At 60.1% G+C, this 24,391-nt stretch overlaps 1 protein-coding gene and 1 non-coding gene across 4 annotated transcripts; one reads left to right on the forward strand and one right to left on the reverse strand.

Moving 5' to 3' along the window:
- The first annotated feature begins 1,230 nt into the window (after window positions 1-1,230).
- LOC121160952 (fibrosin-1-like protein) lies at window positions 1,231-20,763 on the forward strand. 3 transcript variants are annotated; one of them, XM_040987174.1, is made up of 5 exons: window positions 1,231-1,470; window positions 6,356-6,556; window positions 15,681-15,785; window positions 16,743-16,778; window positions 20,459-20,763. In XM_040987174.1, exons 1-5 carry the CDS (start codon window positions 1,231-1,233, stop codon window positions 20,633-20,635), a joined length of 759 nt encoding a protein of 252 aa, XP_040843108.1. In that variant the 3' UTR covers window positions 20,636-20,763. The 3 variants fall into 3 exon arrangements, with proteins under 3 accessions (XP_040843108.1, XP_040843107.1, XP_040843106.1); XM_040987173.1 differs by lacking the exons at window positions 15,681-15,785; window positions 16,743-16,778; window positions 20,459-20,763 and adding exons at window positions 7,224-7,821; window positions 7,924-8,991; XM_040987172.1 differs by lacking the exons at window positions 15,681-15,785; window positions 16,743-16,778; window positions 20,459-20,763 and adding an exon at window positions 7,224-8,991.
- Window positions 20,764-21,519: 756 nt separating this feature from the next.
- LOC121160969 lies at window positions 21,520-21,626 on the reverse strand. Its single transcript, XR_005884596.1, has one exon. It is a non-coding gene; the product is annotated as a U6 spliceosomal RNA (small nuclear RNA).
- Window positions 21,627-24,391: the final 2,765 nt, after the last annotated feature.

The following is a 24,391-nucleotide window of genomic DNA, read 5'->3' on the forward strand; positions in this document are numbered from 1 at the left end:
GCTGGAGCCCTGCAAAAGCTGCCTTCCCGCAGCATGCAGCATGCAGAAGGGAAGAGGGGAGTGGTGAGGGGAGAGGGGATGGGAGAGGGGAGACAGGAGGGGAGAGTGAATGGGGTCCTGGACCCAGGACAGCAGTGAAGGGGCGGCCTCCTGGACCACGGGATGGGAGGAGCCAACGCGGTTGGCGCTGAGAGCCCGGCAAGGGCGGGGAGCGTGCCACTCACTGGACCCAACCGGCTCTTCAGCCCTCCAGCAGCACGGCCTTGGGGGCAGCACGGCCATGGGGGCAGCACGGCTGTCGGGGGCAGCACGGCCATGGGGCCATCGTGGCCGTTGGGGCAGCACGGCCTTGAGGGCAGCACGGCCATGGGGGCAGCACGGCCATGGGGGCAGCATGGCCATGGGGGCAGCACGGCCATGGGGCCATCGCGGCCGTCGGGGCAGCACGGCCTTGGGGGCAGCACGGACTTGGGGGCAGCTCGGCCATGGGGGCAGCACGGCCGTCGGGGGCAGCACTGCCATGGGGGCAGCACTGCCATGGGGGCAGCCCGGCCATGGGGACATCGCGGCCGTCGGGGCAGCACGGCCTTGGGGGCAGCACGGCCTTGGGGTCAGCACGGCCACGGGGGCAGCACGGCCATGGGGGCAGCACGGCCGTCGGAGGCAGCGCGGCCATGGGGGCAGCATGGACTTGGGGGCAGCACGGCCATGGGGGTAGCACGGACTTGGGGGCAGCACGACTGTCGGGGGCAGCACGGCCACGGGGGCAGCACGGCCATTGAGGCCATCGCGGCCGTCGGGGCCACCCCGCCCGGCAGGTGGCAGAGTGGGGCGGGGTCGGGGCGGCGGGCGTGGCCGGGGTCGGGCTGCGCGGCCGCGCCCACTTCCTCCGGAGCGCGCGCCGGGCGGAAGTGCGTCAGTTGTTATCTCTCCGGGCGCCGCCGCCACCGCTGTCTCGGTCCCCGCCTCGCCCCCGGGCCCCGCCGCCCCGACCCTGGAGCCCCGGCAGCCCCGGCAGCCCCGAGCCCCGGCAGCCCCGAGTCCCGGCAGCCCCGCCGCGCCATGGCGCACGCCCGCAGCCGAGCGCCGCTGAGCGCCGGTGCGCCCGGCCGCGGCTGAGCCCCGCGCGCCCGGCATGCCCGGTCCGGCCCGCCGCCCGCCGCCCCGGCCCCGGCCCCGCGGCCCCGCGTAGCCAGCGAGCGGGTCAAGGTCACCGCCCCGACGCGCGCCATGGAGGCCGCGGGCCGGCCCCGGCGCTCGCGCGCGCAGCGAGACCGCGAACGGCGCCGCGAGGCCGCCCGCGCGCACAGCCCGTCGTCGGGCGACGAGCCGGAGCCGGGCCGCGGCAAGGAGAACGCCGCCGCCCCCGCGCGCCCTCCGCGCCGCCGCCGCCGCGAGTCGAGCTCGCAGGAGGAGGAGGTCGTCGACGGCTTCGCCATCGCCAGCTTCAGCACGCTGGAGGCCCTGGAGGTGGGTGCGGGCCGCGGGGCGGCTGTGCGCACCTGTGGCTCCCGGGTCGGCGCGGGGGGCCAGCGGCCGGGCACAGAGGGCCTTGCTCGGGGCGCCTGTGCCTGCCTCCCGCCCGCTCCCTGGAAGCCAGAGTTAGCGAGGGAGAGCTCCTCCACCCGCTGGTTCGCTTTCTGGCTGGATCAGGCCAAAGGCGCCCCGTCCTGGGAGCTTTGCCCTGCCTTCAGGCCCTCCTGGGGCTGCTGGTTCTGATACACTTGGCTTAGGACTCACCGTCTCTCTCCGACCGGAACGCCAGGTCCCGGTGTTGCAGCCCTGTTTGTGGGTGGTCATCAGAGACCCCCGGCCCGTGTGGTTTGGGGTAGGGACAAAGCGTTGCTCCACGAGCCGGGGATCAGGAGGCCAGGGCTGGGGAGGGGTTGGCTGGTTGGGGCCCTCCAGGCAGGTGCAGCCAGGGAGCTCTGGGCGTCAGAAGCCAAATGGGGAAGCACAGGCGCCCTCAGGCCCACCTGCTCTGGCCTGTCTCAGTGGCCTGTCAGACTCGCAGCTCCTAAACAAGAGAAGGGCCTGTGTCTCTCTCCCAATTGTGTGTGCCTCCCCAGTGGCCTGGCATCTGTGCCCAGCCCCTAGGAGCCTGGGCACCAGATAGAGTGTGACTTCCTGACCTGCAAGTGTGGCAGACAAGACACAGAAGGCTCTGTGGAAGCTGGGAGAGATGGGCTGTGAGCTGGGCGCTCCTGCCTCACACTGCCTCTCACAGGTGTAGGTTCCTTCCCCGACAGGCATCCTAGGACCCTGAGGGCTTGGCAGCGTGGGAGTCTGGGCAGTGGATACAGGGCTGGTCAGAATGTTCCAGTGAGGAGCAGCAGGCCCCAGCACATAGCCTTCTGGCCACCCGCTTGGGGCTATGCTCCAAGCCTCCCTTGGCTGCCCTCCAAGATCCTTAACCCCCCCCCCCCAGCCTCCCCAGCACTCAGCTGCTGGACCCTGGGAGATTCTCTGTCAGGTAAAAGGTGACCTTGACCCTGGACACAGAGCCTGCAGGATTTTGGGATTCCTAGGTTAGTGCCGCTGGGCCCAACTGAGGAAGCCTGGTGGCTGTGGACAAAGGGCCAGCCTTGCTGGGCCATTGCTTCTTCTTTTTCCTACCATACGCCATGCCAGAGGGGAGGGCCTTGGTGACCAAGCCTCTGGCTGTGGCTGGGCCTTCAGTACTCTCAGCCCATCCAGTGGTGGGAATGGCAGGGTCTTTGCCCTCTGCTTGTGGGAGTGATCTCAACATCGCTCCCCGCCCCCCGGGGGGGTGGGAAACGCGTCTCTAGGGCACTTTCTGTGAATTCCAGGAGTCTGCACAGCCAGACTCCTTGAGACACTGGTCCAGGGAACGAGGCAGTAGACAGGCCTGGCCTGGGGGGGCATGCTGGGCTCCACAAGTGACCAGGTAGGTGGTCTGGCCAGCAGAGAGGGTCTGTGACCTGTACTTCATTCTCTGGCTTGGCAAGCACCGATTGAGCCCGTCTCTATACCAGGCCTTGTGCCAGGGCTGAGGATTCATCTCTGGGCATGGCAGTTGTTAGAAGGTGGTAAGGGGCCATCATCAGAGACTGGGAAACAGGAGGACAATGTGCAGGAGGGTGCTGGCTGGGCCAGGGGAGAGCTGTGGCAGGTGGCATTCAGGGGCAGTGGTCTCAGCCCTTCCCAAGAGGCAGGTGCACCTGTTGGCACTTAACAGGTGTGTGTTAAGGGCAAACAATTGGTGTAGCCCTCTCCATGCTTTAGGGACTTGGCAAACGGGGTCTTTGGCCCCATGGAGAATGTATTGGGCCCTCTCTCTGCCCATGTGGTTTAAGAAAGAAAACTTACTGATTCGGGCCTCAGTTGTTCTCTCTTTGGGTGCTTTTGTGCTTGACTGGCTGTGTAGAAAGTTGGGGTGTGGGGAGAGTGGCTTTGAATCGCCCAGTGGTGTACTGAGGGTCCTGGGATTGCTGGGGACTGCAGACAGTGCTGGGTCCATGCTGACTCATGACACCACACATGTGTGTACAGGGAGAGCCCAGACTGGTCTCACCACACCACACGTGTATGTGCAGGGAGAGCCGAGGTGCTGCTGCCCGGCTCTGGTCGTTGTGCAAGATGTTGGCTCAGGAATGTCCCAGTGGAGGCTGACTATTCATCCTGTCCTGTGGGTGTCTTGGTGGCCCTGCCTTGCTGGTTTCTTGGAGAGCTGTGTGAGCATGGCCCCTGGATTCTGAACAAATGACCAGGGTCAGAGCCATGGACACTGCTTGGTTCTTGGGCAGGAGGCCTGCCCTGTCCATCTGCCACAGTTGCCTCCTGAGGAGGATGAGGGGTGGCAGACATGTGCCAAGGCCTCTGCAATAGCCTTTTTGGCCCCCCACCTTTAAAAAAAAACAAAAAACCGGGATTATAGGTTGAAGTAATTCACTCCTCAGATAGCCGCAGAGGCCCTGGCTGGACCAGGAGCTTCCTGTGGCTTTCCCATGTGGGTGCAGGGCCCCAAGTACTTGGGTCGTCCTCTGCTGTTTTCCCAGGTCATAAGCAGGGAGCTAGATGGGCCTTTATGCTTAACAGCCACGGTTGTGGCCTTGCCACTGACAGAAGGAGCCAGAAATGGCAGGCGGGCCCTGGCCTGTGCCTGCCATTAGCTCACGTGAGCCTCCCAGTCACCTTTGCAGTGGGTGATTCCTAGACAAGGGTCTGAGGCCTAGCTGAGTCCACTGGTAGGTAGGGTGAGTCCTCTGGGGTGGGTTCTGGAAAATTGGGGAACAGCACCTTGGTGATGGGGAGTATACACAGGCCTTGAGGCAGCAGGAGACTGCTCCTCAGGAAAAGCCACAGCCTTTCTGGACCCTTGACCACAGGTTTTGTTTCTCGACTCAACGGCCTCTGCTATCCTTGGCCACAGGGGACCCATGCCTAATTCCTGGAGCAGTGATGCTGGGTGCATCTGGAGTGTTCTGGCCAGGGCTGCAAGGAGGCCACGTGAGCCACCTTTGGAGTTGTAGGTGATACTGGGTCTTCCGTGGGGCCTCCAGGCAGGAGGCAGACTGGGCATCTTGACCTCAGGTCCTGGTTTCCCACCAGGTGCAAAAGGACGCTGGTGGTGAGCACAGCTTCTCCTTCACTGCGGGGCTCCTACACCCTGCAATGGAGCCCTCCTTCAGAGCAAAAGCTAGGGGAATTTGGGGCCCAAGTGGACTGGCTGCATGGGAGGGCTCTGAAACTCCTGACATGGCACGTGGTGTACTGGTAGTGACTTAAGGGCCCTGGCCCAACCACCTGACCCCCCCGGCCCCTCTGGTTTCAGGGCCTGCAGCTGCCTCGTCTGCCGAGGTGTCCCTGGCACTTGTTCCCTTCCATGTTTTCCATTGCTTGCTGACCACCTGGCTTCTGGTCCAGTTGTGACAAGAGCTGTATGCTCACAGGCTCGGCTTGACGCTATGAAGCCCTGGAATGGCCACCATTTAGCAGAACCCTCTTCATCTCTGGCAAGTTCCACTGGTGCTCTCTCAGGCATGGGTGTTTGTGAGGGACTCCCAGGGAGGGTCAGCTCAGAAAGGGTGCTGAGTCATCTTGTCCCTGCAGAGCATTGGCTGAGTGTCGGGACCCTGCCACAGCTATAGCAGCCGCTCACCAAGCCAGAGGAGACATCTGGAGGGCCTTGGTTCTCCTGTGGGGGCAGGATCTATTTTCTAGAAAGTTCTGTCAGACACAGCTTCAAGCCCTGTACCTGGCTGAGTGTGGCAGTGCAGAGGGCAGATGGAAGCATTACCCTGTGTCTCTGTGGCCGCTCAGGTCAGCCAAGGGCTCAGTAGCATTCTGTTGTTTTAAAAGCAAACAAGTACTCAGACGGGTGTATGGGAAGTGTCAGTTGAAGCAGCCCATGTCCATGCTGTGGTCAGTCTGCCTCCTGTGGCCCGTGTCCGTGCTGTGGTTTCCACACCAAACACCCCTGGCAGCAGTGCCCTTGCTGTTTTGGCACTTGAGCAGGTGGAGTCCACGGCTGTTCAGGTGCCCTGACCAGATGGACAAGCTGGGACTTGGACCTCACTGCTCTCACAGCCAGGCAACAAGACTGTACTGTTGGACTGGGCAGGGGTCAGGACTCTTGGAAGGCGAGGACCCCCTCGGCCTGGAGCCCTTAAGCTGGGTAGGGTAACTGGACAGAGTGACAGGCTGTGACCTGTGGCAGGGTGACCAGGATGCTGTCATTGGCCTCTGTGGCCTCAACATCGGGCTGTGGGGACGCTGGCCAGTGTGCCACAGCCTGCCCACACCATGCTTGAAGGGTCTGGTCCTCCCACCTGACTCTCACTGTGCCGCTTTGGCCTGTCACCTGCAGTATTCCTACAGGGGCTCTCTGGGAGGACTGTTTGTGGGCTCTTTGCCCACTGACCGGCCCCTTCTTGTCTGTCTCCTTACTAAACACACAAGGGAGGGAGCCACGAAGGCACAGAGCCTCTTGGGTGTCACCTATAAGCTCAGACAGACTGGTGCAGGAGGGATGCAACTGGGGGCCACTGGGTGTCTGGCGGTGTCCATGAGGTCTGGCTGCCTGAAAGGTTAGTGGGGCAAGGGCCTCTGTCCTAACCCTACAGGTCCACTGCAGCACTAGACAGGATCCTCTGAGTGTGGGATGCCCCGTGGGGGCTTGTGCAAGTGCCACAGGGGGCACTTCTTGTGGGTCTCAGGGGAGGCTGAAGGAGTAACCCTAATCACCCCCTACTTGACGGACAGTCTCACTGGTCCCCGCTCAGGTGGGCATCACCTGCAGGTGGCTTCTGTCACGAGTCAAGTGTCTACTCAGTGTGGCCTGGTCCCATGGGGTCCCCAGCCATTTAACTGGGTTCCCCTCCTCTCCTTGCAGAAGGACATGGCACTGAAACCCCACGAGCGGAAGCAGAAGTGGAATCGTCGCCGTGTCAAGAAGCCGCGGGAGCTGGAGAATGGTCCATCTGCCGAGCCCAGTGAGAGTCAGCAGCCGCCACAGGGGAGCAGCCCTGAGCAATCCGTGGAGCCTGCCTGTGAGGGGGCAGCCAGAAAGGCCCCTCTGCAGCCCTCCAAGCAGGTGAGTGCTGCCCACCACCCCTTGGGTACTCTGGACAGCTGGCTGTGCACTGCCAACCCCAACGCCCTCACTAGCCTTGGTCTCCGGGTGTGGGCACACCTAAGCAGGGCAGGCAGGAGCCAGGGTGGTTTGTGGGGCGTGGAGCTACCTGGCTCAGGAGGGGCAGGGTCAGCTCTGTTCCAGAGAGGGCAACAGCGCTGCACCAGTAGGCCGGCCCCACTTTCCCACCGTGTCCATTAGGCTCCGCCGATTACAAGGTTCTCGGCGTCCAGTGTCTGAGGAGTGTGGGGCTGGACTCAAGCTGGATGCCCTCCTGCTGTACTCACAGTCCCGTCTGCCAAACCACCTGTGGGGCGGGGGCACAGCCACGTGGCCCATGGTGGGTGGTCCAGGTGCCAGCACCTTCCTTCATATATGGGGTCAGGGCCATAACCTGGAAAGGCCGTGAGAGTGTGGCTTCCCCTGACGTGGAGGTGACCTGCGCCTCCCAGGACCCACTGGTCTGTACCTGCTGTCCAGAAAGAGCTCTGTCTGTTGTGGGCTCTGCCCTCAGCTCCCTTGGGATTGGAGCTGCTGGAGCGGGGACAACATGTCTCGGGCCCGGGCTGGATTGGGGGGTCCAAAGGCACACCTGCCCAGGTGGACACATGCTCTTTCTTCCATGCAGGTGTGCTCCCCAGCAGGGGGGCCGCTCCCAGCCAACCCCTGGGACCAGAACGGCCCGGCCCAGCAGCAGCAGCAGCTCCAGCCCAGCCAGTCCAGCCAGCCCCAGGGGCCCCTCCCAGCCCCCTGTCAGCACTGCCAGCCCAGTCGGGCACTCCCGGACCCTGGGCAGCCCAGCCAGTCCCAGCGTTCACTCCCGGGTCAGCACAGCCGGCCCCAGCAATCACTTCTGGGCCCAAGACAGCCCTGCCAAGCCCGGCGGTCACTTCTAGGCCCTGGTCAGCACCAGCGGCCCCAGCGGCAGCAACACACCCCAGATCAACTCTGCCGGCCCCAGCGGTCACGCCCAGCCCAACCTTGCCAGACACATTGGTCATTCCCAGGCCCCAGGCAGCGCTATCAACGCCTGCTGACCCATTGTTACCGTTGCCGGCCCCCACGGTCCCTGCTGACCCCATGTCACCGTTGCCGGCCCCCACGGTCCCTGCTGACCCCATGTCACCGTTGCCGGCCCCCACGGTCCCTGCTGACCCCTTGTCATCACTGCCGGCCCCCACGGTCCCTGCTGACCCCATGTCACCGTTGCCGGCCTCCACAGTCCCTGCTGACCCCGTGTCTCCGTGGCCAACCATGCAGGACTTCTGGACGTTGTTGCCCACCCTGCTGGTCCCATTGCCAATGGTGCCAGCCCCCACAGTCACCCATCACCCTGCACCCTTGCCTCCAGCCACCGGGCTGCTTCTCAGGCCAATGCTGCTGCTCTCCGCAGGCACTCACAGCTTCACATGAGCATGGCCAGCGCCACAGGGCCCTCCTGGAACAGCCCAGCCATACCCAGAGGTCCCTGCTAGGCCTCAGGCAGCCCCAGCAGTCAGTTGAGACCTCTGAACAGCCTAGTCCACCCAAATCCTCACTAGCGGGCCCAGGACAGTCAGGCCCGCACACACGGTCACTCTCAGGCCCGAAACAGCCCTGTCAGCCCCTCCGGTCCCTCCTGGGCCCCACTCCACCCTGCCAGCCCCAGCCACTGCTTCCTGCCCCTGAACGCCCTTCTCTCCTGGGCCAGCCACGCCCATCCCACCGGCCTCTCCTCGGGCCCTCGGGCCAGCCACGGAGGTCCGTCTTGAATCTGGAGTCAACACGTCAGCTCCAGCCAGCACTCCTGGCCCCGGGCCGGCCCTGCCGGCCCCTGCGGGCACGATGGACTCGATCCTGTGCCCCACAGGCTGCCCGTCAGGCCCCATCCGTGAGTCCTGGAGCCTAACCCTTCCAGCTTCTCAGTGTTACCCAGATCCTTTAGGCCTGATGCAGGCTGTGCTGGCCTACGGCCCGGCTGCTTGCCGATGGACTGAGGCTCGGCAGGGCCAGGAGTGCTGTGCAGTGCTATGACCAGGCCAAGGCCACACCTGGAGAGATGACCCCGCACTGTCTGCCACGTGGGTTGTGGTGCCCCCGTGTGTCACTGTGACAGAAGCCCCAGGAAAGGCTCAGCACTGGCTGGGGCGCCCCGCGTCTTTCTGTGCCTCTGAGCCACCAACACTGACTGCATCTGCAACCCCGTGCCTGTGGTCAGGTGTGTGGTCAGGTGTGCTTTGGGCACAGGGGCCCACCTGGTATTTGGGGGAGGGTGCTGGCTGTGACCTTGGTGAATCTGGCACAGTGCGGGCTCTGCCCCTGTGGTGATGGGTAATGCACTCAGGCCATGTGGTATGACCTAGATGCTGCCGCTCACTTCTCAGGACTCTGCTTCCCCCGGGGGCAGCTGTGAGGGTCTCCAGACATGGGGAACCTCAGTGCAGGGATCCAGGCCTGGCTGGGAGAGCTGTGGTTCCACAAGGTCCTGCTGCTTGCACAGGCTGTCCCCCTCCCCTTGCCCTATACCCGGGTCTCTTGGAATCCAGGGCAGGGGGCAGGGGGTCTGGCCCAGGGCAGGGTTTGTTTTCAGTTTCCTAACATGCAGGCATTAGGGGCTATTAGCACCCTGCAGTAAGAAAGTATCCTTGGCCACTTGAGAAGTCCCTAGTCAGACACTGCTCAGTGTTCTGTGTGGACTCTGGGACATATGGCTACTTCCTGTGTGTCCAGGCCATCTGCTGGCCGCCAGCACCCCTCCCCTGACAGGCCCTGGTGGGAGGGCTGCCTTCCCTTGCAGCTGACATTCCTCACCCAGCCAGAACAGCTCTGGGTCCCCCTCCCCCAAACCCTTGGGCAAGCCCCTCTTTCTGGTGCTTCCCTAAGGCCTTTGTCTTGGAAATGTCGGGTATATTTTTCTGATTAAAGGAAATAAAAAGGGCCACACTCTTATTTTGATAGCAGTGTTGGCATTTGTAATTTAAACCGACAGGCGTGTCTTATGTGATTTGTTCCGGCAACTGGTGTTGTGATTGGACTTGATTCTTGAGAGTCACCGGCTTCTGGTTGTGCAGTGGGAAAGCCATGTCTGCCTGCCTGTTAGGGTGAGCAGCATGAAGCAGCTGGGAGGGCAGGATTCAGGCGCCTGTAGACCTCCCTTCACTGTGCTGGCCCAGGGAAGTGTCAGCCTGGAAGGAGGTCGGGTTCCCTGTTGGCTCCTGGTGTGCGTGCCTGCCTGCCCGCCTGTGTGAGGCCGTATCCCCTGCTGTGCATGTGCTGGGGAACCACATCCTGGCAGTAGAGCCCTATACCTGGGCCACGTCCTGTACCTGGCCACAGTCCCCACTCTGGCTTAGCAGCCTTGAGCAGGTGGCTTCTCTCTGAGCATGTGAGGTGGAGGTGTTGATGACAGTACGGGTTAGTGCTGTGAGCAGGTGCTGGCCAGGGGAATTATTACCTAATTGGGGCCTGCACCTTAGCTCAGCTGGTTAATCCTCCACCTCCAAGAGCCAGCATCCCATAGGAGCACCAGTTTGTGTCTCGGCTGCTCCACTTCCGTTCCAGTTCCCTGGTTATGGTCTGGGAAAGCAGCAGAGGATGGCCCAATACTTTGGGACCCTGCACCTGTGTGGGAGATGTGGAAGAAGCTTCTGGCTCCTGGCTTCAGATCAGTTCAGATCCAATTATTGTGGCCATTTGGGGAGTGAAGCAGCGAATGAAAGATCTTTGTATCTCCTCTATAAAAATGCCTTTCCAGTAACATCGATCTTTTAAAGGATCGATTTATCCATTCAGAAGGCAGTGAAGAGGGAGATGGTGACCATCTTCCATCTCCTGGTTCACTCCCCGGATGGCCACCACAGCCAGGGTGGGGCCAGACTGAAGCCAGGAGCGCAGAGCTCCATCTGGGTCTCGTGCACAGGTGTTGGGGACCGTGTACTTGAGCTGAGCTGTATCGGCAGGAACACTTCACACTAGACTGTGCATGTGGAGTGTGGGCGTCCCACAGCACTGCTCCACTACTGCGTATCAGTGTGCATTCAGTGCTTCCTCCTGCGTCCTGGACACAGCCCGACTGGTTGGGGGCCTAGACTGGAGGCTTTTTCCTTGGGGTCAGGCCTCTCCTACTTGTGGTTGGCGGCTGGACCATTGTCTTTTTTTTCAAGATTTTTTTTTTTTTTTTAATATTGGAAAGGCAGATCAGATTTACTGTGAGAAAGAGAGGGAAAGAGCTTTATTTGCTGGTTCACTCCCCAAATGTCCACAATAGCTGGACCTGAACCAATCCGAAGCCAGGAGCTTCTTCTGGGTCCCCCATGCAAATGCAGGGTCCTAAGGTGTTGGGCTGTCCTCCACTGCCACAAGCAGGGAGCTGAGGAAGTGAGCAGCCAGGCCACAAACCAGTGCCCATATGGTAATGCTGGTGCTTGAAGGGTGAGGGTTTAGCCATTGAGCCATTGCACTGGGCCCTGGACCATGGTCTGTGGATGAATCTGACACTGGGCCTGGCTGTCGTCTGAAAGAAGCAGATGGCCAGTATTGGAGCCATCCTGCCATCTGTAGACTGGGTGGAGGGGAAGGGCACCGGGAGTTTTACAGGCACATGGCCCATAGGGGTTGTGCAGTAGCTTCTTCACTCCCCTCCTTAAAGTGTTAGTCCCTGCTGCAGTGCCCTGGGGAGGGCAGGGGAGATGCCTCAGATGGGATTCTGGGCGGGTGTCTCTCCAGTATGTATGATGCTGGGGCAAGGAGAGGTCGGGGACCTAAAACAGGGCAGTAGTGTGCTGGGGAGTCCAGGGCAGGATGCATAGGGACTCCAGAGGGAGCTGCATAGCTGTTCAGGAGAAAGCAGAGGGCACAGAGCCATGCACCTGGTCAGGGTGACGGTGCCCAGATGGAGCCGAGCATTCCAGCTCTGGGTCTGACAGCATGTGTGCAAATACAGGTTCTTCCCCCCCCCCCCCCCCCCCCAGTCTGCGGGAACAGATCCTTCCACCCCTTTCAGGCATACATTCACCCATCCTTTTTTTACACATACGTATACCTCTCCACCCCATCAGAATCTCACCAGAGGAGCACAGAGCAACGTGTGTGGCCAGCACTTGGGCAGTCAGCTTGCTGTTGATCCTGTGCCGAGTCTGGGAGCACCCGGCCTGGACTCCACAGTGCCTGCTACGCTGGGAGAGGGCACCTTGCCTCCGGAGCCCCAGAGTCCAGTGTGGGGAGAGCAGCGAAGCAGCAACCCCTGCTGTCTGTCAGGGACTGGGGAGCTGATGGAGCCCAGGAAGGTTTTCTGAGTGAAACTGCAGCCTTAGCAGACTCAGCTGTGAGAGGGATGTCGGAGGTGAGCAGTGGAGCTGGACCCCAGAGGGCCTGTGGGGGACGTCACCTCCACTCAGCTGCCTAATAGGGCTCACAGTGACATACCTGGCCATCTCAACCTGAGTGAACACAGCCCAGCCCAGCCCTTCAGCAGCTGCTCCCTGACCCTGCCAGGGCGCTGGGCCCTTGGGCGGGACTTCTTTTTAACTTATTTCTCCTTGGTCCTGCTCACCCACCTGAACCCACCAGCTTCTGAGTACAATTGCAGCCTCTGAGGCAGGACCTGTGGCTCCTGGCCAGGGCAGCCCTCAGGGCTCCAGCTTGAGGACTTGACACCAGACACTCCAAGGGTGCCTTGTCCACATTTGGATCTTTGTCTTGGCTGACTCTCCCGCATCTTGCCATTCTTGGGCTGCACAGCAAAGTGCCAAACACAGCTGTAAGCACCTCAGCCATGCAAGACAGAAAGGACCCCAAGGTTTTGCAGAGTTGCTGAGTGCCTGTATTCCTGAGCTGAGGACTAGCACCCCACACAGGTTGAGGAGAGCCCATTCCCCAAGGGAACTGGTGCTTAAGGAAGTGCAGCTCTGGTGTAGACTTGGGGGACCAGATGGCCATGCCACGAGCTGAATTCTGTGGATGTAGAGGGGCAGTTGGTTCTGCCAGGAGGCTGTATCCTGCCTCCATGATTCTGTCCATGACCCTGTCTGGTAGGGCCTGGGCCTGGGCCACACCCCAGCAGACTGTGGGCAGGACAGTGTGCAGCCAGGGCTCAAGTGCAGCATCTGAGCCCCAGGCGGGGACTGAGCTGTGGTGCAGGATGTGGGGAGCAGCTTCTGGGGGCCAGCAGGACAATACACAGGTGTGTGAATGTGTGTGCCTGCCTTTGGGTCTAAAGTCTCTGTGTCCAGGAGCTTCTTGCCTCTGGGGGCTAGGGCTGCTAGGTGCCCCTTTTTGTGCCTGGCTCAGCACAGCAGCCTCAAACAAGCCAGCCTAAAACCTGACCCACAGCTGAATGTGTGACCACCAGCCCAGGGGCAGGGCCTGTCCACCCACTGGTCTTGGGATATCCTCTAGCCAGTTAAACCAAGGATCAGTTTTGTGGTTGGGAGCAAGCTAGAGCCAGTGGCTCAGGGCTGGCGGGGCGGTGGCAAGGTCAGCACAGGCTCAAGGATGCATCCCCCATCCCCCCGGCTATGCTCTGAACCTAGCTTCTCAGCCCCAGAGACCCACCAAGCCTGAGTCCATCTGGGCAGAAAGAGCTGTCAGGCCCCCACACCCGGGCCTGGCACCAGGGCCCTGAATACACACAGAAACACACACCCCACCCCCATCATGGCCTTAGGAGCACTCATAATGCTTGTGCACCTGGCAGTGCCACAGTTCTCTTCTCCCACTGCAGCCACTATTTCCTTGCCACATACTCCAGTATCCAGCCAGGAAAGCATGAGGAGGCCCCTGCTTGCTCACCAGGTGTCTGGGGGTCCCAGTTTCTACCTATCCTGGGCACCCACAGCTGAGACACAGGAACTGGCCCCTACTGGGTTCCCTCTACCCTGCAACCAGGGAGCAGGTGGGAAGGGCCTTGGATCGATTGCTGGGAGATCCCTGAAGTTCTGCCTCCTTTCCCCTTGGCCTGGGACTTAAGTCCCAGGAAGGAACCCCACCCCACCACCTGTCACTTCCAGACCCGCCCATGGCAAGACCAGAACCAGAGCCGAGAGAGGAGTGGGCAGCTGTAGAGCTTCGGGCCAGCACTCCAGCAGGGCCGGTCCCAGAGATAGGGAGGGCTAGAGAAGGAGCCCAGAGCCACCCATGCCCCACCCACATCCCAGGTATGGCCGCATGTGGCTGGAGGTGCTGCTCTCAGTGCCCACTGACCCTGTCTGGTAGGGAGGCAGCTCATGGCCTCTGTCCCCGTGGTACTGAGTGAGAAGCCAGGTCTGGCCAGGGCCCACTGTACAGTCGCCCACTCTCATCATGGGAAGGAGGCAGTGAGTGCTGCCTCTCAGGGCTCCTGCAGAGAGGGGAGGAATGGAACATGAGCTGGGGAGTAGCCTCTGAGTGCAGGGGCCAGGAGAGGCAGACACAGCCTGGTTCCCTGGGAACCTGACACCCTGTTCACCACACCGACTCTCACCTCTGCGCTGGGTATGCACTGGGCATCAGCTGTAGCGGCCATCACAGAGCACCCCACTTGTCAGGTAGACCAACTGCATCCCTTCTGTGACCCTACTGTAACAGATGCTGCAGCCCAGGCCTTCCTCCACTCAAGTGTTGCCAGCTGTCAGGCTGGGTGGGCTGGGTACCCTGGTGAGGTGTGCCTTCCCTGCTGCTTTTCCCAACACCAGCTGGCAGGCCCTATCCTGTCCTTGTGGTTCAGGGAGAACAGGACCATGGGTGTGCTTTCATTCACTGCTCAGAATAGTGCCTGGTGCTCAAAAGACTCAGAGTAGATTGATTGGATGGTTAGAGGAATGGATGAATGTTGAGTGGATGGATAGATGGATGATCAGATGGTCAGTTGAATGGAAGGATGGTGGACGAGACAGAAGGCTCAGAGGTGCACATGGATGGAGGATTTCCTGTTTTTCATCTCAGGACAAATAAGGCACCTTTGGCCATTGACCTTATCCCTCCCCAGCTCCAGTGTGTCATCTCTGGGCCCTCTGGCATAGCAGTGGGCAGCACCTCCACCTTCTAAGTGCAGGCAGCCATCCATGTTTCTCTGGCTGGGCCAATTCCTAGGATGTAGTGACATTCCTAGGTGACAAACCCCATCCCACCTGCCCCAGGTGTAGAGTGCCTTGTGGAGGAAGGATGGCAAAGCAGCTGGCCTCAGGGCTGCACCCTGAAGCTCCCCCATGGCCCCTGCACAGAGGGGAAGCAGCTTTGGTGTGAGTGTGTAGTCAGATGATGCCTCTGCTCCCGGGTCCCCAGGCTGGTCCCCCTTTCTTGCTGGTCCTGTGCAGAGGCCAGCCCCACCTGATGCCTTCTCTACCTGTAGCATCTTTGGGTCTCAGCCCTGGTTGCACCCGAAAAGGAATGGGGAGCCTCACTGATGGTCAGGACCCTGAAAGTCAGCCACACTAGCCCTGTCACGTTTTGGCAGGGCATGGGATCGGGGCACTGAATTGCACCTGGACAACTCCCTCTTTAACTTGCTGGCTGGCCCAGGGACTGCATGGCTCAGGCTCTGGCAGGGACTGGCAGGTCCCCTGAGAGCCCCCACTCTCAAGGAGTTTTCTTCCTGTGGGGCACAGGGTCCCCAGGAATCCTGACCAAGCCCATGAAGTTGGCTGATGGAAGGGTTCCCAGGCAGATCTGGGGCGTGCAAGGACAGAGGGCATGGGCGTGGAGGAGGCAGGGACAAGTGTGCCCCACACTCTGCTCTGTGCTGCCTGGGAACCCTAACTTAAAGCCAGATGGAGCCAGTTGGGGATGATGTCTGTCAGTGGCTCCAATGGTGGGGAGCAGTAAGTTCCTGGTCCTGAAACTGGTGGTCACCATTGGTCCTGGTCTGAATGTCCCTCTGTGCCATTTCTTGTTCTGGGTTGTGTGAGCCCTGTGGATGGCTGTGGGACTTTGTTCAGCCTGGCTAGCTCTGTCCTTCCTATCACACCTCCCTCCAGGCCATAGGCCCTTGGGCAGGTTGAGGTCACCCCAAGTTTAGCTGAGCTCATCCCTGGGGCTGGGGTTGGGTGGGAAGAGCTCATGTGACCCTGACCAGGGGCCCACTGCCCGCAGGTCAGGTGTGTTTGCCTGAGCCAGTGTCTCTCCTGTCCAGGTGAAGGCGGCCTTATCCAGAGGGGGTGACCAGAACAGCGATGATGACAGCATCCTCGAAGCCACCAGCTCCCAGCGCAGCAGCTCTCGGGAGCAGCTCAGTGATGTGAGTAGGGTTCACTGCCCCACCATTGGTTGCTGACCATGGTAGCAGCTGTGGTGAAGAGAGACAGCTGCAGCCAGGGCAGACATGCTGTCCCCCAGCTGCACGTACTGCTTGCTAAGTCATTACAAGTCCTGCTGCCTTAGTTGGCTAGCAGCTTTCCCAGGTGTCTGCACCTGCCCGGGACTGTCTGTGCCAGGCAGAGATGCATGGCTCGCTCAGGAAGCAGAGACCCTGGGCTCCAGCAGCCACAGGGTGAGGCAGAAGGGTCTTTGGAGCCTGGGGTGGGCTAAGGCCAGGCAGGAGCCACAGCCAGGGCTCAGCTCAGAACTAGCCCAGCAGTGAGGGGCCCTCACTATTGAGGAGGCCTAGGGGCCAGGCCCTGCTCCCGCAGAGCAGGGACGCTGAACCCCCAGCCTCATCCTCACACCTGCTGGGCCTTGGCCTGGGCTGTGGATCCAGATGGGAAGGCAGGCTGGGGGCCAGGGGTTGCCCACGTAAGGCCCCTAACTGCCAGCCCAGGAGGCAGCTGAACACAGTGGGGCAGCCAGGGCTGCCCTCCCCTCCCTCTCCCAGCAGCAGCTTGGTGTCTGAGTGGGGGTTGGTGGGAGTTTGGCTCCCATTCCCTTGCTCAGGCCCCAACCTCAACCCAGTCCCTTTGCCATCCTCTCCTTTGCCCTGTGCCCACTGCAGCCTCAGATACAGTGTGGTCAACAATCACTTGGACAGGCCTTGGGACCCTTACGCCAGGAGGTCCCACAGTGCCGTCAGACTCCCAACTCCTTCCCCAGGAATCTTTCCTGTAGTGGGTGAGGCTTGAGCCGTCCTGCTCTCACAATCTTGCTGCAACCCTTGAGAGGTTTCCAGCAGGGCATTGCCACCATGAGGTTTCCAGGGCAGCCATGGGTATTGGCCCGCCCCCCTGCAGCAAGACCCTGATTCTACTTTCTCTGTCCACAGAGCTCGGTACAGGCTGTCTCCAGCAGAGGCTACTCTGTAAGTCTGCCAACAACCGTGGGCTAGACAGGGGCCCTGAGGCTGATGGGAAACAAGGAGGCCGGGAGGCTCTTCTGGGGTCCTGTGCGGCACCCTGGTGTGAGAGCTGGGGTTCTCCTTGCCCTGATCCCCTCGCCCCCTGGACACTCGAGACCTGGGCTCTGTGTGTTCCAGTCTTGCCTGTCTCTAGACCCAAGGCTGGATGGCTGGTACTCTCCTCCCACAAGGATGATGTCCCTGGGACCCCTAGCCAGAAGCCCTTTGGCTGTCAGAGGGTGGGGCTTGTACTCTGCCATCCTACCATTGTGCTGGCTCCTCTCGCACAGGTGTTTATGAGGTGGATAGTCCGCCCGTGGGTTACCTGGTGTGGCTGCCCTGACAACACAAGCCCCCACCACCCCTCCTAGGGGTCAGCTGCCATGTGATTGCCTCAGGCCCACCCCTTTCTCTGCATGAATCCTGTTTCCAGTGTCCCCTCCCAGGATTTATTTGTTGGGCCCAGGGCCTTGCCCTTGGCCTCTGACCTCTACAGACAGGGTGGGGGCCCTGGTCCTTGGTGAGCCTCTGGTTAAAGAGCTGTCCTGCCTTCTCCAGAGAGCTGTGTCCACCCTCAGCACTGGTCCCCAGAGGCCCAAGTCCCTGGGGCTGGGAGCACTGGAGGAGGCAGAGCTGGCGTAGCCCCTGTGAGTGCATGCTGCAGCTTTTCCGTGTAGTTCTGTGTCCTGTGCGAGTGTGCCATATCTGTCTGCCGGCACAGGAGGTCAGGCTGGATGTGAGCACTGTGTCTGGCCAATTCTTCTGTGATGGGTGATTCCCAAGGCCATTAGCACTGCCTTACCGTGCGGAAGTGCGGGAAGCTGGAGCAGGGGCTGGCCCCAGTGCAGGGACCCAGCATGGGTCAAGTTAAGGCCTGATGGAGCCCTGGCTACGTGCCAAGGTCAGAGGGTCCCAGGCCTAATGGGGCATCCAGGGCCAGGAGCCCACTGACCTGCATCTGCATCCAGCATGCATGGCTGGGATCGTGCAGCCCCGCCCCCACCACCACATAGTTTACGGGACAAAGCCACCCCATAGCCAGCACCATAGACCTCAGAACAAGAATTCACACCTCAGTGGAGCCAAGGGATGAGGCAGGTACATGAGAGTAAGCAACGAAGGGAGAAGCTAGCTTGTGGGAGGTAGAAGTGGATCTTGGGTTTTCCTAGTAGGATTAGCTGTAGAATGTACAAGGAGCAGGCTTTGTGTTCTGAACCTTGACAGAACTTACCAGAACTTCCTAGCAACACGTGAAATGCTGGACAATCCCTTGTGACAACAGGGACACCTCAAGAACGATCCATACCCATGTCCACCCCGTTCTGACCCTTGTGCTAGAGCCAGACTGTCCAGGCCTGACGACAGAATGGGGAGCTTTGGGGAGGACTGGGATGCAGGCAGGTGAGGAGGGCCATTTCCCACCCAGGGTGCTGCCAGTCTCTGGGGGCAGTGGCAGGAAGGAGGCCAGCAGCACATCCCTGTGAGATATCTCCCACTCTGCCTCAAGCAGATGGCCAGCCTGAATGGGTCCCACCTTCCCCATGAGGCTGCCCAGGTGGGAGGCCAAGGACATCAGGAGGCTGCAGAAACTTTAGGGCTTGCTAATGGATAAGACTGTTTTGCTGTACTGTTTAAAAATAGAGTTATTCACTTATTTAGAAAAATAGTTAGAAGGATGGAGAAAGGTCTTGCATCTAATGGTTCACTCCTCAGATGGCCACTATATCCAGCACCAGGCCAGGCTACAGCCAGGAGCCAGGAGCTCTGTCCTGGTCTCCCATATGCATACAAGGGCCCAGGCACTTGGGCCATCCTCCCCTGCTTTCCCAGGCCATAAGCAGAGAGCTGGATGAGCAGCCAGGACATAAACTGCCGCCTGTCCAGGAGGTGGCTTCACCTGCTCCAACTTGGTGCCAACCCCATGCTTTAGAGCACAGGACCTCATGACCCACAACATGCACCGACTGCTGGCCCTCCAGCCATGCTGGGGCCAGCTGCCACTCACTGCTATAGGGGCCTGAGTGCTCTGGGGATCCTTGTGCTGGGCCAGGCAGACAAAATTCCCTGAGCCAAATTCCCTGAGACTGTGGGGTGTCTGCCGCTGGGCTGAAGCCAACGAGGACGAACATGAGAGACCAGCTGCAGCTGTACTCAAACCCAGCCCAGCCTCCACCAGCAGTCCTTGTGGCTCCCTGTGGCCCCTCTGGTGTCTGGCCATGTCTGTCTCCTCCCACACCAGCCTGGCTCTGCTCCATTCCCCTCCCCTGTAGTCAGGGCTCTGTCGGCAGTGCAGCCCCTCAGCCCTTGTCCTGGAGTCCAGGGACACCAACTGTATTTGGGGGATCCTTCCTCCAGGCCCTAGGAAGCCATACTGCCTGTAACCCACTCCTGGTCTGTGTCCCTGTCTGTCAGCTTCTGGCATTTGTAGAATGCCCCTGGGCTTGTCATGGCTGCTCCTGGGACCAGATCACACTACACCTGTCGGTGGACAGGGCTCTCCTCCTTGCCCACCCTCGCTAGTTCTGTATTCTCAGCACTCTGCACCCAAGAGCTAGAACCCAGACACCTCGTTCCAAAGCCCGGACTTGGCCCCCTGGGTCTCTACTTGCTTATCTGTGCGATGGGCCTTCGCTTGCACTCCTCACCTGTCACTGACATAGCCAGTGCTCACTCAGTCCAGCCACTCCTACACCTTGCATGTCCCCTCCATTTGCATCCCTAGAGCAAGGGTGGCTTTGTAGAAAATTCCCCGGGACAGTGGCAGGCCACACTGTCCTTCCTGCCCTGGCCTGTGTGGTCTGGATGTCATGAACACTGATGCTCCCACAAGCAGTACAGTCTGCCAGTCAGCCACATCCCTGCTCCAGGCTCAGCATGTCTACCCAACAACTGCCCTGCCCAGGCCACAGCCCTGCTGCAGGCTCGCCCACAGCCCTGCTGCAGGCTCAGCGTATCCATCCCACACCTGCCCTGCCCAGGCCACAGCTCTGCTCCAGGCTCGCCCACAGCCCTGCTGCAGACTCAGCGTGTCCACCCCACACCTGCACTGCCCAGACCACAGCCCTGGTCCGGGCTCAGCGTGTCTGATGTAGCCTGGTAGTGCCCAGCCCCTCCTAGTGAGGCTTGTGTCTAGTCACCAGATTCTCTGCTTGGGTATTTGTGCGTCGGGGCCTCCAGGACCAGCCAGTGTGCAAGTTGCTATTCTCTGGCAGCTGTGGGGGCAGGGGCACAGCCTGACTGGCAGCGAGTTGGGCAACCTCCAGGGACCTGTCCTTGGCTATGACTGCCTTCAGGGGAGTGCTGCTGTGGTTCTGGGCCCAGCTGACCTCCTCTACATTGCTGTGTCATACATCCTCCACAACAGGCTGGCCCAGGCCGGCGGCCCCCCGCATGCTCCCCCCAGCTCAGTGCTACTCCAGCAGGAGGGAACCTCCGTGTCTGCTCTGAGGTGGGGCTGACTGGTGAGGTGTCTGGGACACAGGGACCTCCCCTGTGCTAAGTGAGCCTGGGGGGGCCCTGCCCACTCGGGGCACCTCACTCCTGCAACTGACCTGAGGCATGCCTTCCCCAAGTCACATGCCCCGGCTGGGTAGACAGTACTGAGGGTGAAGGCCTCACTCACTCCTCTCTCTCTCTGACTGCAGTGTGACAGCGAGAGTGGCGTAGATGACAAGGTAAGGCCCCCTCTCCTGTCCCCTGAACTGGGAGTTGGGTGCTGGTTGGGGCGCTCCCTGCCAGGGTGGTGGACAGACAGTGGACCAGCCTCACCCAGCTGGAAGCCTGAGGGAAAGCACCTGGGTTATTGGCTGCCACTAGCCTGAGCCCCCTGCCCTAGTGACACTGCAGCTGGGGAGCACCCGCAGTGGCCACAGCCTCTGACCACCTGCCCCACTCCAGGAATACCCTGGTCCCCGCTGTCAGACTTGCTCAGCTTACGTGTCTGGCATAAGAAAGGGCTCCCCAGAGCCACCACAGCCTCCCTTCTGTGCCCACGCTGCCCCTGTGCGAGCCCAGTGGGGGTAGGTAGTGTCTTTTAAGTGCACCCAGCAGGCTATGGATTCAGCTGGACAGTCACCTTGGCCCAGGGACTGTCACTACCTGAGGCTGTGGCCCAGGCCACCTGCTCCAGCCATCACACTCTGCTGCTGCAGGGGAGCAAAGATGGGCTAGCCCCAGGGCATGCCCGGTGTGGACACCATAGAGGAGGAAGGGGCTTCCAGGCCTGGAGGTGGTGCCAGGTGTGTTTTCATGAATCACAGTTGAGTGGGGGTCTGGGCCATGAGCATGGGGTGCTGGGGAGGCCTGTGTCTTCTGGACCCTGGGAGCTGTGCAGCCAGCGGTTTAATGTTGTTGTTGTTGTTTTAATTAATTACATTGCATTATGTGACACAGTTTTATAGGTACTGGGATTTCCCCCACCCCTCCCCAAACCCTCCCCCCATGGTGGAGTCCTCCACCTTGTTGCATTACCCAAGTTCAAGTTCACATGAGATTCTTTCATTGCAAGCATATACCAAGCATAGAGTCCAGCATCTTATTGTCCAGACAAATTCAACGGCTTGTTGGGGAGACCTTCTCTAGTCTGAAGGTAGAACCGGCAGAGTATCATCCCTATCAAAAGCCCCGACATAACATCAGCAACAATTTATAACGTTATGAAATTAATTGACATAGTATTGAGTAACCAACATGTTAAAAAAATGCAAAAATATATGAACACTTCACGAATTTGTGTGTCATCCTTGCGCAGGGGCCATGCTAATCTTCTCTGTATCGTTCCAATTTTAGTATATGTGCTGCCGAAGCGAGCACCTTAATGGGGTTTTACCCTCCCCATGGCCATGGCCACCTCCATCTCACAGTCATGGACCTGACCTGACGTTTTTGGACGGGCCTTACCCCATGGGGCAGTAGCACAGGTCACCACCATGGAGCAGATTCTGCCAGCCGCCTCCACTCCTGCCCCAGGCTGTTTCCTGTTGCTGGGGCTGGTGGGGAGCAGTTATCTGCTCTATTCTCCTCCTCTTAACTCAAGTGGGCTCAGGGGACTTCTCTGGGGTGCTCAGGTGGGGAGTCATGCCTATTAGACATCACCAATGCAGGCAGACACGGGCCATCAGGGGACTGCTCACCTGTGAGGCCCTCAGGGATGGGATGGCCACACCTGAGACAGAAATGGTGGTCAGGACAGCATTGCCCATGGTGGGGTTCCAGAGCTGGGTTCAGCTCCTGTCCGCCCCAGCCTGGGCTGCCATGTGCCCTAGCTAATGGTGTTCTCCATGCCACGTCCCTCCTGAGGCCCTGTGATGACAACATGCCCTGTCATCCAGGGTCACCCCAGGCCCACTCCATAATGATTCCACTAGCAGGTGCATCCACACTTCCCAGGAGTACTCCCATCTCCCCGCTCCCAGGCCCACGATGGGTAGACAGGGCCTTCTGAGCTGAAGCCCAAGTAGTGAGGAAGACAGGGTCTTTTGGGGTCCAGCCTGGAACAACCTCTGAAGGGCCAGGGCAGGCCCAGTGTCCTCAGGGCCCCATGGTGGCTTCCTGGGGCAGCCCTAACCCAAGGCCTAGGTCTTGGGATCCTGCTCAGGGGAGCTATGCCAGCCTCCTGCAGCACAGGCTGAATCCATGTCTTCTTTTCTTTTGTCTTCCTTCCTTTCTTTTTAATAAAGATTTATTTATTTTTATTGGAAAGGCAGATATGAAGAAAGAGACAGAAAGATCCTCTGTCCAATGGTTCACTCTCCAAGTGACCGCAATGACTGGAGCTGAGCTGATCTGAAACCAGGAGACAAGAGCTTCCTCTGGGTTTCCCATACGGGTGCAGGGTCCCAAGGCCTTGGCCATCCTCAACTGCCTTCCCAAGCCACAAGTAGAAAGCTGGATGGGAAACAGGGCCTCTGGGATTAGAACCAGTGCCTATATGGGATCCTGGTACGTTCAAGGCGAGGGCTTTAGCCACTAAGCTATCACACCAGGCCCAAATCCATGGTTTCTAATGAGAGTCAGGGTGGGGACCAGCTCATGCCGAATGCATTTTCAGGTGACTCTGGCTTGATCCTCTGACACAGGCCCTTCGCTCTTCTCTAGTCCCAAGTCTCCTCCAGGCCCCATGGGCATCCCTGTCACACTTGCTAACAACTTATCCCCAGCCTCTCTCTGAAAGCTGAGTGCCTGGGCATCTGGGGTGACCAGGAGAGCCCCCATGCTCCTAGCATCATGGCTGCAGTGATGTCAGAGGGAGCTGTAGCATTGGCCGCTGGGCCCCATGGTGTCCCAAGCTGGACTGAGTGCTTAGCTGGAAGCCTGGATCTTGACCTCAGTGTTCCCGGGCTTTGCTCGATGCTCTGTCTGCTTCTGGATCTCTAAACACGTCAAGCCTTTCATTCAGCTGCTCTCCCTGCTTGGCAAAATCCAGGGCAGACCTGTTCCAGGTTTCCAGAACCTGATTTGACTCCCCAAACAGGTGTGGGCAGATGGGGCTCAGGAGGCCTCCTGGCAGCCTCCCTCAGGACCCTGATGCTGAGTGGTCTTAGGATAGAGGTTGAAAACCACAGGGCGGCCCTTGGGGTCAAAAGAAGCAGGGTCCCAGGGCAGGTACCCATCTCCAAAGCTCAGTGCTTGCTCCCTGCTGCCAAGCCAGGGGGGTCAGCACAGGTGTGGACAGGGATGAGGGCAGCCACACTTCCAGGGCCAGAAGATTCAGCTGCTCCCTGTGGGCAGCTCCCCCAGGACTGAGCCCCACCCCCACCTTGTGCATGCCCCTGAGAGTGCTGCAGGCCATCTCCCTCCTTCTCTGCTGGTCCCGAGACCTCACCATGGGGATCCCATGAGAAGCAGAACTACCTGCTGCATGGGGCCCCTGGGAGCTCCAGGCTGCTGCAGCTGGAGCAGGTTCAGGCCAGACAGCTCCGTGCTGTAAGTGAGCTGTCTGCCTCACATCCCCGTGTGTATTCCAAGGACTTCAGCCCATGGTGTATGCTGGTTTCCTGGCAGACACAGCAAGACTTCAGGAGAATTTAGTAATAATTCAAAGGCAGGCCTGATACCACCACCCCCCCACTGGTATGGTGGGCAGTTTCCTCCATAGCAACTGAGGCTGGACTGCCTGTGCCCAGTGCTGTCATCTGCACACCATGGCCCCTTTGTGTGCTTCTCTGAGGAGTGGACATGGCCACTGGTCCGTCCCTGTCCCACTCCTTGAGCTCAGGTGGTGCAGCCTACCCTCCTGGCTGGTTCCCTCCCAGTGGGTTCTTGCCTGCACCTGGCCTCGATGCCACCCTCACCTCACAGAGGGTGGGAGTGTGGCACTAGCCACCCTCTGAGACTGCATCCCTGTAGATCACCGAGCTGCGCACCAGGGCTCGCCAGCAGGCCTCTCTAGCCTTATCCCTGAGCAACGACCTCATTTTGTGGATCCATCGTCCATCACTTGTTGCTCTGAGGATTGGAGTGAGGAACTGTGCCTCTAAAAATGTGTGTTGCAGGCAGCTCTGTACCTGGACCTTGATGCCCAGAGCGCATGGCAAAGGAACGGACCCACCTCTGCATGGGCCATCTGCGCCTCCGGG

Source organism: Ochotona curzoniae, unplaced genomic scaffold, assembly GCF_017591425.1.
Source record: "Ochotona curzoniae isolate NIBS_2020 unplaced genomic scaffold, NIBS_Ocur_1.0 contig_46, whole genome shotgun sequence".
NCBI classification, from domain to species: Eukaryota; Metazoa; Chordata; class Mammalia; order Lagomorpha; family Ochotonidae; genus Ochotona; species Ochotona curzoniae.

Coding starts and splice junctions, on each gene's coding strand:
- LOC121160952 (XM_040987172.1), top strand. CDS start 1,231: ATGGAGGCCGCGGGCCGGCCCCGGCGCTCGCGCGCGCAGCGAGACCGC. Junction 1,471..6,355: donor GCACGCTGGAGGCCCTGGAG/GTGGGTGCGGGC, acceptor CTCTCCTTGCAG/AAGGACATGGCACTGAAACC. Junction 6,557..7,223: donor CTCTGCAGCCCTCCAAGCAG/GTGAGTGCTGCC, acceptor TCTTCCATGCAG/GTGTGCTCCCCAGCAGGGGG.